General features: G+C 31.5%; 3 protein-coding genes across 3 annotated transcripts; 2 read left to right on the forward strand and 1 right to left on the reverse strand.

The window, feature by feature from the left end:
- Positions 1-1,491: 1,491 nt before the first annotated feature.
- Positions 1,492-4,894, forward strand: LOC11407109 (probable fatty acyl-CoA reductase 4). Its single transcript, XM_039834729.1, has 5 exons — positions 1,492-1,517; positions 1,665-1,826; positions 1,967-2,048; positions 3,796-4,065; positions 4,171-4,894. The coding sequence occupies exons 1-5, from the start codon at positions 1,492-1,494 to the stop codon at positions 4,303-4,305; spliced, it is 675 nt and encodes a 224-aa protein (XP_039690663.1). The 3' UTR covers positions 4,306-4,894.
- A 2,411-nt stretch (positions 4,895-7,305) lies between these two features.
- Positions 7,306-8,936, forward strand: LOC11408664 (ferritin-3, chloroplastic). The gene is made up of 5 exons (XM_039834868.1): positions 7,306-7,419; positions 7,862-7,923; positions 8,091-8,156; positions 8,552-8,615; positions 8,702-8,936. The coding sequence occupies exons 1-5, from the start codon at positions 7,365-7,367 to the stop codon at positions 8,749-8,751; spliced, it is 297 nt and encodes a 98-aa protein (XP_039690802.1). The 5' UTR covers positions 7,306-7,364; the 3' UTR covers positions 8,752-8,936.
- A 175-nt stretch (positions 8,937-9,111) lies between these two features.
- LOC11409958 (serine carboxypeptidase-like 42) lies at positions 9,112-13,075 on the reverse strand. The gene is made up of 10 exons (XM_003615763.4): positions 12,767-13,075; positions 12,125-12,232; positions 11,922-12,014; positions 11,699-11,791; positions 11,213-11,298; positions 10,819-11,097; positions 10,579-10,712; positions 10,224-10,316; positions 9,821-9,938; positions 9,112-9,537 (listed from the first exon to the last, which is right to left on the reverse strand). Exons 1-10 carry the CDS (start codon positions 13,005-13,007, stop codon positions 9,370-9,372), a joined length of 1,413 nt encoding a protein of 470 aa, XP_003615811.1. The 5' UTR covers positions 13,008-13,075; the 3' UTR covers positions 9,112-9,369.
- Between the last annotated feature and the right edge of the window lie 4,746 nt (positions 13,076-17,821).

Here is a 17,821-nt window from a genome sequence, read left to right on the forward strand (position 1 = left end):
CTTAATACCCGTGATTTTTTTACAGGCTTAATTGCACTTTTGGACCCCTATCTTTCCAAAAGTTGCGGTTATGGACCCATAACTAATTTAAATACAAAACAGCCCCCTATGTTTTGATTTTTTGGCAGTTTTGGACCCCAAGGCAAAAAAAAATTGACATGTGGCACCTCACTTAGGGTGCCACGTCAGCGTTGACCGATTCAACAATGGACTGAGAGTCCAAAACTGCCAAAGAATCAAAACATAGGGGGCTGTTTTGTATTTAAATTAGTTAGGGGTCCATAACCACAACTTTTGAAAAGATAGGGATCCAAAAATGCAATTAAGCCTTTTTTAAACAACTCCTATAAAAAAGAACGGAGGGAGTAATTTAACTAGATAGTAGTGTTCTATCTTTCACTAGAATTCGAACCCTGACCATTTAACTCTCCCAACTCCCTTGATCCTAATTATTAGTTCAAACTAACTTATTATATAAAGGAAGAAAATCACTTTTACATTATGGGTTGTATAGTGGTGCCCCTGGTGCTCCTATAAAATATTTGATTCTTTTATACACATTAGATATGATTTTTTTTTTTTTTCATTTTTTATTTCAGCTTCGATGACACAAATACAGAAAATTTAAGAAGGGTAACAAAGAGTCTTAAGGAGAATGAAGAATTAAACTTTGACCCAACTAGTATTGATTGGACAAACTACATGATGAATACACACATTCCTAGCATTGTCAAGTATGCAATGAAATAATTCCAAATCATATTGTTGTTTCAAAATGCCTAGACACTGCTCTGGTTTAGAACTTAATGTTTGAATAAAATAAAAAATGGTTTGTGTGAAGGAGTGGAATATAAAAGTGATAAATTTTATAGCCTTGCACAATGTAATCTTTTGTTAGAAATTTGTCTATGATGTTTGTACCTAAATTTGTTAAGAACTTTGTTGTTTTGGGTGCAAGAACGGTGGTTAACTCGTGTTGTTTGTAAGATGTGGATCATTGAAGTAGTAATGTTGCAGTCTTGACTGCAATCGTTAGTGAGAATTTTAGTCTTATAACTTTATTTTTGTAACCAAACTTGTAGTAAGATCCAAGGAAAGTAATATATATTTTTTTTTTCTGTGATTGCGATCATTATGGACGCTACAACGCGCATTGAGGTGTGAAATAATTTAACATATACTCATGTTAAGAACATTTCAGTTTGATCTACATAGAGTGTTGAGAGTGGCTTGAGAGACTTAGCTAGGATTTGGAGCTTCTCTTAAAATTGCTTTTGGAAGGCTCAATTGATTTGAGCAAATATAGCCAAACATGTTGCAAAATGCAGAAATCACGTTAGAAGCCTGGAAACGTGGGTTTAGAGGTTCCAAACGGCCAACCAAACAGGCAGTTAAAGGTCAAACCTTTCTTCAAATCTCAAGTAGATAAGCTTTGGGAGTCTAAAATTTAATATTTTTTTCTTTCTCAAAAGACTTCAACGAACGGCTAACATGGACGAAATTTATGGAATTCAAAGGTTCATCAAATTCTATTTCGTTTCTTTTAATTTTTGTAGCACACTTTGTACATAGTTTATATGTATGTTGTTGACAAAACCATGGTTCATGATCTTAATCTAACATTCTTTGTCTGATGTGATTTGAACTGATTATTACGAAATTAGAGCAAATTTGCATGGTTGGCCAAACACATATGTATTCACAAAAGCAATGGGAGAAATGCTTGTAGTAAATCAAAAAGATAATGTACCATTGATCATTATACGACCCACAATGATAACAAGTACAAATAAAGATCCGTTTCCTGGTTGGATTGAAGGTGTAAGGTAAAAATTATGATGCATTTTTGAAAAATGCTAAAATACTCTTAGAAAATTTGTTAGCATTACACTATATTTCCAATCGATGCACAATCTTGACAAATGAATGATAATTAGTTGCAAATTGTTGTAATTTGTGATTACAGAACTATGGACAGTGTAATATGTGGATATGGTCTCGGGAAATTAGCATGCTTTGTCGGCAATGCCAACACTGTTCTAGATACAGTAAGTGTTATATGTTTGGATCTTTTATCTTATTTTATCTTATTGAATACATATTTTTTAGAATTAAATATGTTTTTGGTCCTTATAAATATACAAACTTTTCGTTTTATTCCCTCTAAAATTTTCCTTCAACTTTTAGTCCCTATAAAATTTTCAATCACTACTTTTGATCTCTATTTTTAAGTTAATTTTAGTATTTTTTTTATGAAATTGTGCAGAAATGTGTAGAATATTGTAAAAATATTAGAATTTTTTAACAAAACATAAATTTAATATGAATTTTTAACCATCAAAAATATAAAAATTCATATTAAATTCATGTTTTGTTAAAAAATTCTAAATTTTTTTGGGAGAGATTCTTATAATATTATGAATTTTTATGCAAACTTTTATTCAAAAATATGAATTCTACATATGAGTTTACTTTAAAGGATGGACCAAAAGTGGAGATGGAAAATTTTATAGGGACTAAAAGTTGAAAGAAAATTTTAGAGACATTAAAACAAAAAGTTGGTATATTTATAAGGACCAACAACATATTTAACCCTATTTTTTAAGGAATCTTATTGAATAAATGTTCATTGTTTTGGCTTTTGATGTATCCCATTATATATTTTATTTCTTTACAAATAACAAGGAAATTAAGTGATAATTAGATAAGTTAAATAATATATGATAATACATTTTGGGACGAGCTCTAATTAGGTTGGACATTCAAAAGCCAAAACAAGGTTTGTGCGCTATAGAAATTGAAAGAGTATTGACACTAGTAAAAAAATGATAGAAGTGTTATATTTTTTTAACTGCTCCGGTCTTTGTATAAGAGAGTGTTAAATTGTTGTTGTTGAAGATTTTTTAACTCATCAAATTCGTCATTGAGAAGCTTGATCGGAGTCGTTGGAATTTTGCATCAAATGGATAATGTTGTTGAATAGTCATTCGAAAATTCTTTGCTTCTAATAGAACGATCCATTACATTCTCTTTGTCCTTGACTTTTCTTGTTTGTTTTTGCACGTGGTAAAAGGAAAATAAATTGTACTATTTAGAGACGATAGTGACATTCCATCATAAGACGACAAACCAGGACAAAGTCTCCCAGACTGCTGACATCTCCTTCAGAAGCTTCTTTCCTTCATAGTCTGATTTCATCATAAACTTTCAAGCAAAAATGCTACCTTCTGATCATGTTTAAAGTCAAAACAACTTCTCTTTTGTATCAGATGTTTTCCTTTGTGTTCACAATCTTTGGTACTTCAGAACCAAAACTTAACTTTGAGAGTCAAAATTTAATTTTATAATCCTACATGTTTGAACACACATTAGCATATCCAACTGTTCTTTCATGCATTGTTATCGTCATAACCTCAGAGAAATTGTTTCAAAATCCATTTTGGTTCAACAAGACATTGTTAGACCGAACAGGGTAAACATTTCTTGGTGTGTTTGTTTCTGTTTTCTCTCTATCTTTTGCTTGTGATTTTATGCTTTACACTTGGTTCCTAGATTAGATTTAAGTCTGTTATTGTTGTTGCTTGATGCTACTTTAATATTTGTTACTACTTCCCTTTTACTCCACGCATCTAAGTTTATTGGTGTGATTTTAAGTACGAATTCACAACACTTTTCTGAATTCTTATTATTTATTTTATTTTACAAACATTTTAATTTGTTATACATATATATCAACTATCTCTATAGAAAAAAACAAAAATAATCTAACTTTATAATGTAAAATATGATGTGCAGATACCTGCAGATTTAGTCGTCAATTGTGTGATCACAACCATTGTTGTTCATTTGGATCAAGATCCAAACAAATTTATCTACCATATTTCTTCATCGCTAAGGAATCCTTTCAAAATTTCTGATCTTATAAACATTGCATATGATTATTTTGTGAAAAATCCTTGGATAGATGCAAATGGAAAACCAATAGTTACCTCCAAGAGACTTTGGTTGACAAGTTTGGATGCTTTCAACAATTATATGATGTTCCGCTATGTCATGCCCCTAAAGGTTTGTTAAATGTGAAACTTAACAACCTAATTAAACATTTCAAATCTTATTCTTAAAATATTTATACTAATCCATTTCACACAAAATTTTTGGCATATTTCTTAGGTCTCAAATTTTGTGAACAAAATATTTTTCCGTTTATTCCAAAATAACACTTATGATAACAATTGCAAAAAGATAAGAATGCTTAAAGGATTGGCAAAACTATACACTCCATATGCGTGTTTTAAGGGCGTGTAAGTAATTTTCTATGGCCTTTAGTTTTATAAGTTATATTTGATATACTTTGATTTGATTCTCTTATACGAATATATGAGTTTTTTTTTCATGCTTTTCTTTTTATTTCAGCTTTGATGATACAAATACAGAAAATTTACGAAGGGTAGCAAAGGGCTATATGGGAAATGGAGAATTAGACTTTGACCCCACTAATATTGATTGGACAAACTATATGATGAATACACACATTCCTAGCCTAGTCAAGTATGCTACGAAGTAATATCTAAATCAACCAATATTCTATTATTGCTTCAAAATGGCTAGACACTGCAATGATTTATAATATTTATGTTGGGATAAAATAATTTGTGTGTGAGTTTGATTTTAGTGGATTGTCACTTCATCTAAGATAAAAAAAAATGTGTATGGAGTGGAATATGTGAAGTGACAATTCATCTTATACGGGTTTATTGGTTAATAATATTTTGCCGATTAAAAAAAAAAATTAAGTGGTCTTGAAATTGTAATTGTTAGTGAGAATTTCAGTTTCATACCTTTATGTTTGTATCCAAACCTGTTCTATGATCCAAGTTAAGTAATTGTATGTGTATATGTCTTTTGGCTAGTTAAAATTTGCTAAATTTTGATTAGATGCCAAAACTATGATTATAGAACTGAGGTAGACGAGTATCCCTTGAGAATTATATCACTACACTCTAAGAAATCTAAAAAAAATCATGATTTATAGTTTCTGTTAAGGTAAATAAATTTACACATACATGTAAATCAATTGACTCTTTTAAAAAAATGATTTATTTTGATTTTTGGTTGTAAATCGATTTACTCCTCATTTCTTTGAACATGTAATTGATTGACTTAGATTTTTTGAAAATACTTTTGACATGTAAATTGATTTACTCATATAGATGTAAATCTTAGGATGTGTTTGTTTCAAGTTTACAAAATTTATTGTTAAGAAATAACATTTTTTGAAATATAAAGATGAGAAATTTATTCAATGTATTTAGAAAAAAGATGTTTGGTTAACTTTATTATATTCTCACGAACCTTAAAAATAAGAGATTTTATTCTCACCCTTTTCTTTGGAAAATTGTTTCTATTCCCAAGAATATTTTATATCCAGGAATAAAATTTAGAAAACTTGTAACATACATAAGCATGTATATTAATATCATTTGTTCCTAGGAATCTACGAATATAACTTGAAACAAATGCCCACTTAGAACCATGTACGTTCAAATAACAATATCTATATAGTCTGTGTTGTGAATTCAAACAATAAAACATATCAATAAAACTTAGATGTGTGGAGCTAAAGAAATAGTAATCAATGAGCAAAGTAGCCTCAAGCAACAACAACAACAACACATAGACCTAGATCAAAGTGTTAAGCAACACCACAAGTATAACCAAAACAACAAAGATACAAAAGAAGAGAAGAAAAACAATAGATCAATGTTTGTTTACGTAGTACGGTCCAAAAAAGACCTACTCTAGGGGAGAGAGAGAGAAGCTCTCCGATCTATTATGAGAAGAGTGATACAAAGAGGTTACAAGAAATTAGCCTACAAGCTCACAAAGAACAAACTCTATTTTCTACTGATTTTTCAAGCCACTCAAACCCACAAAGAATCCTAGAGAAAACACTAAAGAAAGCTTTTTTATCCTTCCTCTAATGAAATCTCACTACCCAAGGTGTTTATAAATGTTCCAACTCAAGATAACCCCTCACAAAATACACTCAACCCTAAAGTTACCTCATTTTATTTACCAAGTTTCTCTCTTGAAACTCTCTAAAAAAAAGTGAAGATGAAGCTTTATATAGAGCCAAGATCCTGAGGAATCGTGCCACATTTTTATGTTCGTACATAGTACGAACTGACCGTTATCCTTAAATCGTGTTGCGATCCCATGCTCCCGTGCCACAATATTTCCAGTGGCTCGCTCCAAATCCGAGGATTAGAATGGTGCCACTATGAACAAACCATGTGTCACGATTAACCAGATTCTTCAATACCAATTTTGAGCCAAATATCAACAGTCTATTTTGATGATAACAAGACTATTATGGAAGGAACAATTTGTCTACTGTGTCAATGAGCTTGCAAATTATTACAAGACAAGTAAAAAAATATGTCAACTCTCTAGTCTTAATACAACGGTTGAATGTCCAAACAAAGAAGACGTCCAACTATCCTTGAGGAAATAACAAACTAAGTGGTCATCAAACACAAGATAAATTGATCAAAGCCAAGTAGTAAACAAACAAATACTTTGGTCAACACATTGTCAACAAACGAATTGAAATCATGGGCCACACACTATTTAACTAAACTCGATAGTGTTGGGTGTGCTATCCAACATTATTATTACTAATTTTGATGACCCATCTGAGTTTTTTTCTTCTTCTGGTTCCGCCACCGTATATATCCACACACTAAGCTCGATAATGTTGATTGTGCTATCCACAATGTGGCTAACGAAAGTTTGAATCTCGGTTGGGTAAGATATCCATTCATATTTAGTAGGATTACCTCAAGTGAAGGAAAGTTTTTGTCCCTTTATTATTTTGTAAAGAAAAATCCTTTTACAAATACTTGAGTTCAGTTGCAAATTTTGCTCCCACATCTCACTCTTCACTCTTGTATTTCCCACTATCATCTTCTCACTTCATAGTCTTCACACAAAATGCCCCTACAAAGTTCTTCATCCGTTTCCTTCTCATTCTTTGATAAACCAAAGCTTCCTCCATTCTTATCTTCCTCTCCACCCATTTTCAACCATGTGAACGGTTCTTCTTCTGTGAGATTCTCCAAGACAAATGTGGGTTGTGGTGGTGTTGTTCAATTACAGATTTTTCAAGGAAGCTAGTGTGGAGGAAAGACAACATGCTGAGATGATGATGGAATATCAGGCATTGTTATTTCTCATATTACAATATTAATAAATAATTCTTGTCCCTTTTTAGCTATAATTTTTGTAGCATTATTTCTTTATCATTTTCTTATGATTAATATTTTATACAGAATAGAAGAGGAGGAAGGGTTCAGCTTCAATCAATGCTGCTACCGATTTCAGAGTTTGATCATGCAGAAAAGGGTGATGCATTAAATGGTGAGTTGTGCTTGTTATTTCACTAAAAAAAATATTATTTAATAAATTTTGTGTACAATACACGTGAGTTTTCTAAATTGGTCTCCATTTGTAGAACCATGCATGAATTTAGGTTGTTTCACTAATTATACAATAGCTAGTTTTGTTTCATTATGTTTGGTATGGTTCATAGTTACCGATAAGTGTGTAGTGTGGGGCGAAGGCCCCGCTCGTTGTGCGGTATGGTTTAAGGTTACCATAGTATTTAAACACAAGTTATAGTTGTACTTTGTAAACTATAATAATCTTTCACCGATAATAGAAAGATACTACAGTCGCTCTGTAGTCGGAGACGTAGACACAATTGACCGAACTCTGTGATCAAATATCATATGTGTGTGTTATTTTCATATCTTTTTCTTTTGAATATAGTTGCTATTCTAACACATTATATATATTGCAGCAATGGAACTTGCTTTGTCATTGGAAAGGATAAACAATCAAAAGCTTCTAAATTTACACAGTGTAGGTGGTCACTTTTAAAAAATTTCATTTTTTTGTTGAACCTTTTAATTATCTACATTTTCCACTTCTGCACATGAAATTTTTATAAGGTCTTTGTAACTTCTATGTATAGGAAACTGTTGTTCAATGGCAATAACTAGTTTTTCTTTTTCTCCCAATTAATGCAGCTAGCAAATGAAAACAATGATGCACAACTTGCTGACTTTATTGAAAGCCATTTTCTGGTTGACCAGGTAAAATCACTTTCATTTGATTCTTTTTTATGACAAAAGATACATGAGATGGGTGTCATAGGAGTTGTTATCGGACTTGGATTATCTATATTTGCAATATGGTGCTGCAGCGGTAGAAACTATTGAATTTAGAGCGAGAAAGTTTCTCTTTAAATCCAACGGTACCTACAACTGCAACACCATACAACAACTGTAGATGATCCATTTTCGCTGTTCTCCACCAAAAAAAATTAACATATCTGAATATGAAACAGTTATATACATTTTTAGCAAAGAACTATGCTCACAGTAACTGTGTAAATGTTATGTCCTTGTTTTTACTTTTGTGAAAAAGGGGGTGAAATAGAATTTTTTTTTTTTTTTTTTTGTTCAAATAAACTTCTTTTGTGCATTAGGTGGAAGACATTAAAAAGATATCAGAGTATGTGGCTCAGTTAAGAAGGATGGGCAAAGGACATGGTAATTTTACTTGTACCAAAGCATTTATCATCAATATACTTTGGTGAAAAAATTGAAGTAGTTGACTTTTACTGGTGAAATTGCAGGAGTTTGGCACTTTGATCAGATGCTACTTAATGGAGGAGTGGTTGCATGATACTTATCTACTGCAACATTGCCTAATACTAGTATCTATGAGACAGAAAATTGTGCCTGTGAACTCAGATTCATATCTTTATCAATCCCTGTTAGGCTTCTTTCTGAACTTTTTTCTGTACTGTACTTTAAAAAAGGTTGGTTTTCAAAACCTAAGTAAACAATGAATTTCAAAACATTAATTGGCTTCTGCTTGTGCATAAATGTGTTTATCATTTAAAAGATGGTATATATATTTAGCAGTGTAAGTGGACCGGGTAAATCCAACAGACCGAACCGGACCAACCCGTAAACAAACGTGATGTTGCTTGGTTCAAGTCAAAAACTGATCCAAACTGAAGGCATTTCAGAACAAATCGCGTAAAGAACAATGTGGTGAATCAATATCATGAAAAATAAAAAGAATGGAATAATGCATTTTCCCAATTCCCCTTATAAATTATTTTCCAAATGCAATTTGCTAAGGTCCTACAAAGAAACACTCTTTAATCATTTTCTTTTTCATTGCTGCATCATTTAAGCAATGAATTTTTCAAATCTAATAATAATCAACTGGACTATACAATCTGCTATTTCCACATGTTATATAGAGTTGGCAGACTCATCATCCTATTTTTTTTCATCCTTCAATAGAAGGTCTTGTTGTGTTTGGCAACCTCCTACCATTCACAAAGTTACTGAAAAGATGCAGTGCTCTAGAAGGTTGTGCATACGGTACCATGTGAGCTGCACCCCGCACGGTGGCGAAAGTTAACAAATTTCCATACTCGGTTGCCCAACCTCCAACCTACACATAGATATGCAATCAATCAACTCTTACTCATCAAAACTAGTGTTAACCACGAATTGTCGAAAATGACGGGTTTGTTAATTCCGCAAGTTACAATGTTGTAGCGCTGCTAAATAGTGTGTCTCATAACAATAATGATTTGTTTAAACTCCACTACGCAATAGCGCCACTATAGCCTTTATTTGACAACAGTGACAAAAGCCACTGTTGATTTGGAAAACTGGAGTGAAAAAATTGCATAACCACATAAAATGGTTAAACTGTTAAAAAGAATAATTACCTGGCCTTTGTGGAACCAAGCTCCATATGGAACTGTAACCTTGAACTTCAGGTCATCAGCCAGTTCACGAATGAGTGTTCGAGAACCTAGTAATGGCACAACGGAATCTTGGTCTCCGCTGTCGTGATAATTTAACACATGATTAGCTTCTTAGTATTCAGAAGATTTCAAGAGAAATGATCAATAGAGATTTGGAAGCCTGAGAGTGAGTAAAACTTGTATGGAGTCGTTCTAATAAAAGATGTAAAATGAATAATAAAGTATAATATCTATAGGGACTAACCACGTAATTAATTTATAACTAACTTATTGATATTAACATAATTAGTATTCTGTAACATAGCTTACTATCAAAATGTATAAATTAAATATCCAATTGGTCTCTTTTGTTGAAATTAATTACCTGAAAATCCATACTGGAATATGGTTTTGAACAATCCGTTTGAGAATTGGAAGCATATTAATGTTAGGATCTGTATCACTGTAATTTAAAACACTGCAATGAAGAAAAAGTGCAGATCAGACATCAGATCACGAATGAAAATGAAAAAAAAGACATATCTATTATGATTATAGCAGTCAAGATTTCAAGTAAGTTTAAAAATCTCAATTAGCAAAACTCGATCGAACAAAATCAACATGTAAGGCAATGATTGTTTATATTTTATAAGCTATATTAAGACGATATCTCTAGTTTATAGGACTTGAGTTTCGCTAATAATAGTTATACGAAAGCATGCATTATAATTTATACTTACCCACTGCACATGGACCATGAATACGGCAAATTGGTACGGTTCGCATGGAGAGCCTTTTGAACCTCAGGGAGATTGAAGTAAAATTTTCTTTCATAACTCATGCAGACATCTACACCTACACTTATTTTAGTAGCCTGCAGTAACGAAATAGACGAATTAATTAGTTTATAACTTCATCAAAAGTTACAAATATCATCACTATTCACCAGAACGAAAGAAATGAAAGAGGCAAAAAAGTACCATCTTTTTCAATCTCAGTTCTTGTTCAACTATGGATGGATAACAAACATCGAGAATCACATCATAGTTGTTTATATAATCGCCGACAACTTCATTTGCATCATTGATGGCAGTGTTGCATGATGCAGATACGTTATGAGGAGATGCAAAGGTATAATCATCAAAATCGCAATCTTTTGTAATGGCAAGGCCAATTTCATCTGAAATCATTCCATGTGACCAGAAATAATCATATGTTGCTTGTGCATCGCGATCAAGATTCAGAAGTGGGTTTCCTATCTGACAAAGCCAAGGCAAAAAGCTTAGATTACTTTAATTAAATTCCCAGATTTCTTAATTAAATAATCAATAGCCAAATATACAAGATATCATATGAAAGGGATCTTTATCTTACAGCAACTCCCTTCAAATTGAATTTGTAACCGGTTGAATGAGCATTATAATCAAGAATAGCATTAGCTAACTGAGGTATGTAATGTCCTGAATAATATTATAAGTGTTAGTAAAGAAACAAGGACATTCATTTGGCAGTTTTAGAGTAAAACTTCACCTCACAAAGTAAAATATTTCAATAAACAATGTAAAAATAAAATGGGATAATAATTGTATAGCAAAAATCACAATTAGGAATGATGACAAAGGTTATGTGCATATGCATAAGCATAAAGAACAGAATGTGAAGTTTAATCATATAGTATAACTGAATGATGGCATAGGTTACTGCATACACATACAGAATAGAATATGAAGTTTAATTATATAGTATAACTGAATTATGTCAGCAAAACAGAATATTTTGTAACACGAGACCAACTTTTGAGAATTTCGAAACGATAAATTAATAATTAAAATTGGGATCTGATTAATGTGTCTTTTGGACCTGCATAGCTTTCTCCGGTAAGAAACAACGCTCTGGATTTGTATGTAGGAAACTTCTCGAACCATTTCAGGAAGAACGAAAGCATATCATTGGCTGCCAAAAACAAATTAATGGATTATGTCCATGTATAATAAAACTAACAAATTTCATACATGACACACCTAAAAATAACTTTTTTCTTTTGCATAGATAAAATTTGTTCACAGAAAGTTTAAATCAGTACCTGTTGAGGCGTCACCGATGTTATAATCGGAAGTTGTATTTGAGTATGACCAACCAACTCCAGCAGGAGACTCAATAAAGAGAAGATTGGAAGCTATGATAAAAAAATAGACACAATGTTAAAATCAGGAATCTATATGCACCCAAATTATTCTCTAATATCAACCAAACACAAACTCAAACCATAATAAACAAAGTTGATACCTCTATTCCAAGACATTGAATTCGTTCGTAAACCACGTCCATCACCGGCAGGAAAAAACGGACCCAATTCAGTAAAGGCACCTCCTCCAATGGAGGAACAACCTGGACCTGAAAAATTAACAAAGTTACTACTTAATCTCTCTCAAATCTCAATTAATATACAGATTATGAGCCTTGTAACAGGATTTGAATTTGAATCTGATGCCGCCGCTATTTTTAAAAAATTAAAAGTATAGCATCTTTCGTATAAGGTAAAGGTACTTTCTGTCAAGTGTCAACTGTTAAAAAAGCAAGAACCATTCAACATTTTTGATCCACAGATTCTGTTCTTGTCAAACAAAACATGATTTTGTACTATAAAGACAAGAACAACAACACAACCTGGATTTGTAGGGACAACACAACATAACATAACACAAAACAACACAAGTACAATGCTTTTCACCAAAAGATAACAGCATGTAAAATTCAAATTGCATGTTTGGTCTAATTGTCAAAATCACGCTGAACCACCGCGATTTGGACAAAAGTTACACTAAATCACAGTACAACAGTGATTTTGGTAAACTCATCGTCAATCCAAACATGCACAAAACCAAAAAAAATAAAAATTAACAAAATAATTAGTGAATTATTATTTACCTCCATTGAGCCAAAGAGTGAGGGGTTTATTTTGAGGTTTATGATCAGCTTCAACAAAATAATAAAACAAGCTTCTACCATGTTTTACATCAATATCAACATAACCAGCATATTGACTGAATTCAACTTTAGGTTGACCTGGAAGACTAACAACCAGATCCTCAATAGGGTACCCTTCAACTACCAGATTGCAAAGATAGGACACAATAATCAATACATTAAGAAACCAATACTTTGCCATTGTAATTCACTCACAAGATACTCACGCTCTGCCTCTATCTGTTCACTGAGAAAGGTGTTTAAATAGTGTGGTAGCACATTCAAAATAATAGTTTATTAATGTTGCATAAAGTATTAATAAAAAATTAAAAGATATTGTTTGTTCCACGATATATGTGACGTTGGATTATTTTAAGCCTATTATTAATAAATGAACCCCCAAAAATATAACAAACGGTGGAGTTAAGCCATCTTGTTATAAAAAAGAAAAGGGTTAATAGTGTTTTAACCTTTGTAATATAGGTTATTTCGGGGTTAATGTGTGTGATGTTTGGTTTTGGACCTTCATGAATTTTGACAGTACAAAATCGACGATATGACAGGAGCTAAAATGAAATTTGCTCAAATTAACACGGGTAAACTGAAATTTGAGCAAATTTCAAGGTGGTAAACCAAAATTTTATCAAATTACAGAGGGCGAAATTTTCAATTACAATGACGAAAACCAAACAAAAAAATTTACATGATGGAAAATCAAATATGACCTAAATTACAAGGGGGTAAAACACTATTAACGCAAAAAAAATTTATGATTTTTCCTCTTAAAAACCGATGATTTTAGCAAATTATTTGTATTAAATAAACATTTCGATCATTATTATAAAACAAAAATATATTTTTTATATTCATTAAATAAATAATGTATGTGGTCTATATTATATACCACATTCTTCATTTATTATAAACCATTTTTTTTTACAAAGGCTTAGACCATCTTGTTATAAATAAAGTAGAATAATAAATGAATGAAAAGAAATGATGATTTTTCCTCTTAAAAAACGACGATTTGACCAAATTATTCATATTAAATACTTTCTGGATTTCCATTGTGATAAATGCATAACAAAGGAGAAATGATTTGAGAGTGATTCACATAATTAACATTAATTAAAAAATATTTTGTCAAAAATAATAATTAAAAAGTATGATAAAAAATAAACGATTAAAATTGCATTGAAAAGTAAAAGTGATATATTATTTTGAAACAAATTTTTCTTGAAAATGTGACAAATATCGTGGGACGATCAAGCATTATATTTTATGATAAAATATCATACTAAGTATTCGCTCTTCAAAAAAAAAAAATCATACTAAATATTCAAAATTAAGAAATTATTTATTAAAAAAATCAATTTCTAAAACATTAAATAACACAATTTTTCATAAATAATGACTATTTGAAACCCTTAAAAAGTGTTTTGAGGACATTCGTTAATATTTCTTATACTTCCTCTGGTCCTATTTATAAGAAAGATGGAGTATTATTTTATGTTGATCTACCATTCATCACTCTTTTTAAAGGACCATTCATCACTCATTAAGTTGGTCAATATTCAATTTATCCCTAAACAAAGTATAGAATAAATTTGAAAATTAGATTGAATTTAAATATTATTAAATTGAAAAGTTTGCCGTTGCTACCCGCTTTGTTGAAGGAGTGACATAGACATGACGATGATTGTTTGCTGTGCTTTTAATCGCCATGGCATGAAATGTCTTCAGCTGTCGTTTTCCTTCAAGTGTCTATCTATTGGGTCGTTCGTTGTTGCTTTGTTACTTCTAGTCTTATAATTTTAACTTCTAGTGTTTTAATTCTCCTTGGTTTAATCTCCTTATCATTTTCCAATTTTGGCTTATTAGAGAACGAAATATGCTTTTTCTTAACAGTTAAGAAGATGCTTCTAGACGATATGCTCCACCAACAACTTTGTGCCTCTCCCTCTTTGGTCCATCTTCTCCGGTCATATATAAGGAAAAAATAATTTTTTAAGTTCATTTAATAAATAATGTATTCGGTCTATATATAGGTTGGATAATATAACATCCCAATATTTTATATATGTTCTTTTGAATAGTTTTCTCAATTTATCATTTAGTTGTTCGAAAATTTATTTTATATGTGCAAATTTAAGAAAAACCTTGACATTTTCTACTTTAGTTAATTATTTAGAATTTGAGTCCATCTATTATTCAAACCATTTCATTTTTATAAATCAATTTGGTGTGAAGAAAAAAAAAAGGATAATTATTTCATACATAATTTATTTTTATTCTTCAATTGTACTCCTAATAACTTTTTTTTTTTTTGAGCAATACTCCTAATAACTTGGCTTTACTTGAGTGGGAGAAATAATAGCAACATTTACATAGGAAACCAATTCATCTTTGGCATATACATAGGAGAAAACCGTTTCAATCAGCAGCCCCATGATCATTTTGTGTCTTCTCTTTCTCTGATCACTCTCTCTCAAGTTGTCCATTGAATCGCATCCAAATTACCATGAATTGGGTCTTAAATAATTAGGAGCAATATTTCTGTTGCTTTGTCATGCCTAGCCGTCATTAACAAATATGCAGTCTCTCTCCCCATATTAGCAAACTCGCACCTCTTTCATTGAGTTTACACATTCTTTATACCATTTAGATTCATATGCCTCCACCACCTGGTCCATCCAAAAGATTTGCTCAGTCTCTCACAAGTATTCATCTAGCAATCATTTCTAAAAATTCATCATGTCTGCAACACGCTAGTTCTTGGTTTCTACGGTCCGATCTTCAAAAATTTGAGGTATAGAGTCGTGGATTAGGAAGGAAAGCGGTTCAAGGTAAGGGCTTTTTCCGTCCATACTAAGTGCTAGGTTGTGTTAAGTAGAGGTAGCAATTCTTGTCTTTTAAAAAGAAAAATAATTAAAACGTAATTTCATGGTAAAATTAATCCTTTCTAAAAGTAATTGGTATTAATTATGAGTGATTATTCTTAATTATGTTTTATATGAAAGTTGTGTACGATAATGTGATGCGAGTTGATATATTTTATATTATTATGCTTTATATGTTTTTTTTATGTTGGAAAAGTAATGTTACATTTTTGACGAATTAAAGAAAAAAAAGAACGATGAAAATGTGTGTTTGTGAAATGATTGAATTTTGGTTTGTGTACTTGATCATGCATTAATACTTGATTGTAATTGCCTTAGTGGCAAGTTAATATCATATTTCTTAGTGGTGCCTAAGTGGCGGGTTATAATTATATTATGTGTGGTGCCTTAGTGGCGGATTTAGTCTGCATTTCCATGATCATGCATGGCATATGCATCTGTGTGGTCTCTTAGTAGCGGGAATTGCAATTATATTCTGTGTGGATGCCTTAGTGTCGGGAATTATATCCGTATTATATAGTTATAAGAGCATGCATCTTACGCATAATTGCATTGAGTCGGTTGTATATTTGTGATTTTATAATTGATTAAACTATTATAATGTAAATGAAATATGCGTGAACTTTACTTAAAGAATATGACTTGAATGTAATTTCATAAATCTTTTTGATTGAGAAGTTTTGATATTATCTACTTTATGACATTGTTTATGGTGTTTTGAGTATGAACCAATTTGGATAAGGAAATTGACCCTTACACTAATATTTTAGGTACGAAAGAAGAGATGGTTTATGCTTTGAAGTTTTTGCTTAAAGTGCGTACGAGGAACAAATTGGGTTTTTGATCGAATTGTAAATTTTAAAGGATATTTATTTTAGGAATTTTTATTAAATTATATTAAGAATTTTGTATAGATTTTGCTAAGAATTTAGGCTTATTAGATCGTTTGGTCCCTTATTTAATTTCATGTTTTCATTTTGGTCCCACAATTAATAAAAATGGCGTTTTAGTCCCTCACATTTTCCTCTGTTTACCAAATAAATCTCGACTGTTAACTTTAACACCAAATGATGTCTTTGGTGGACCAACCTTAAGAGTGGTCCACCATAGATCCTATTAATTATTTTAATTTCAACCGTTTGAGTTTTTCTTTAAAAGAGAACCATTGAATTAGGCATGTCTATTTTATCTTACGATGTACCACCAACACATTTTCTTTTTTTCCTTTTCTTCATCTTCTATATTTTCATCTTCATCAATCATATTCATACATTCATACAAAAGAAACCCAGAAAAATCAAAAATAAAAAATGAAACACTCAAATTCATTTGTTCATATCTTCATCTTAGATCTGTACAAAATTTTTTTCTCTCAAATCAATTAACCAAAACCCTATTCCTAACAATGAAACACATACCAAACAAAAGTTATAATAACCAACAACAAGAAAACTAAACATCGAACCTACTACACTAATTGAAATTTCAAACCTAATAATCATCAAGCCATCGAAACCAAAAAGACACACACAACAACAGATAACATCTTGACCCAATACACAACGAATCCATCAACAACATCAATAGCATTCGATTCTGAACCACCCAATTGCGCCCTTTCTCAGCCACTGTTGCTGGTGCTACACAATTTGTCTCTGAGCATAGAATTGTTGCCGCTGCTGGTTCTGCTATTGTTGGTTAAGCTGAAACTCATTGTTCAAATTTGTGTTCGAAGTTGGATTTAGGTTCGTGTTTTGGTTCGAATTTGAACCACTACTTCCATGACTGATTCCAGAAGGTGGAAATCTCGCCCTATTATCATTATTGTTCATCTCTCCGATTCAAAAAAACCTAAAAACCAAACCCTAGAAAAAACAACAAGAAGAAAAAGAAAAGGAAAAATCCTAATGTACAAGAATCTGAATAAGGGTTTGGGTGTAAAGATTAGGTTTGAACTTTCTTTCTATCTGAGAAAGAAAATGGGGGGGGGGGGGGGGGGGGGGGGGCAGATCTAATGGAAAGAAGATGATTTCATACAATCACCTTCAGACTGTTTCTAAAACAAATCGATCTAGTTTCTAATTGATATTGTGTATTTGTGTTGATGAAAGCACAT

This window comes from Medicago truncatula, chromosome 5, assembly GCF_003473485.1.
Source record: "Medicago truncatula cultivar Jemalong A17 chromosome 5, MtrunA17r5.0-ANR, whole genome shotgun sequence".
Lineage (NCBI taxonomy): Eukaryota > Viridiplantae > Streptophyta > Magnoliopsida > Fabales > Fabaceae > Medicago > Medicago truncatula.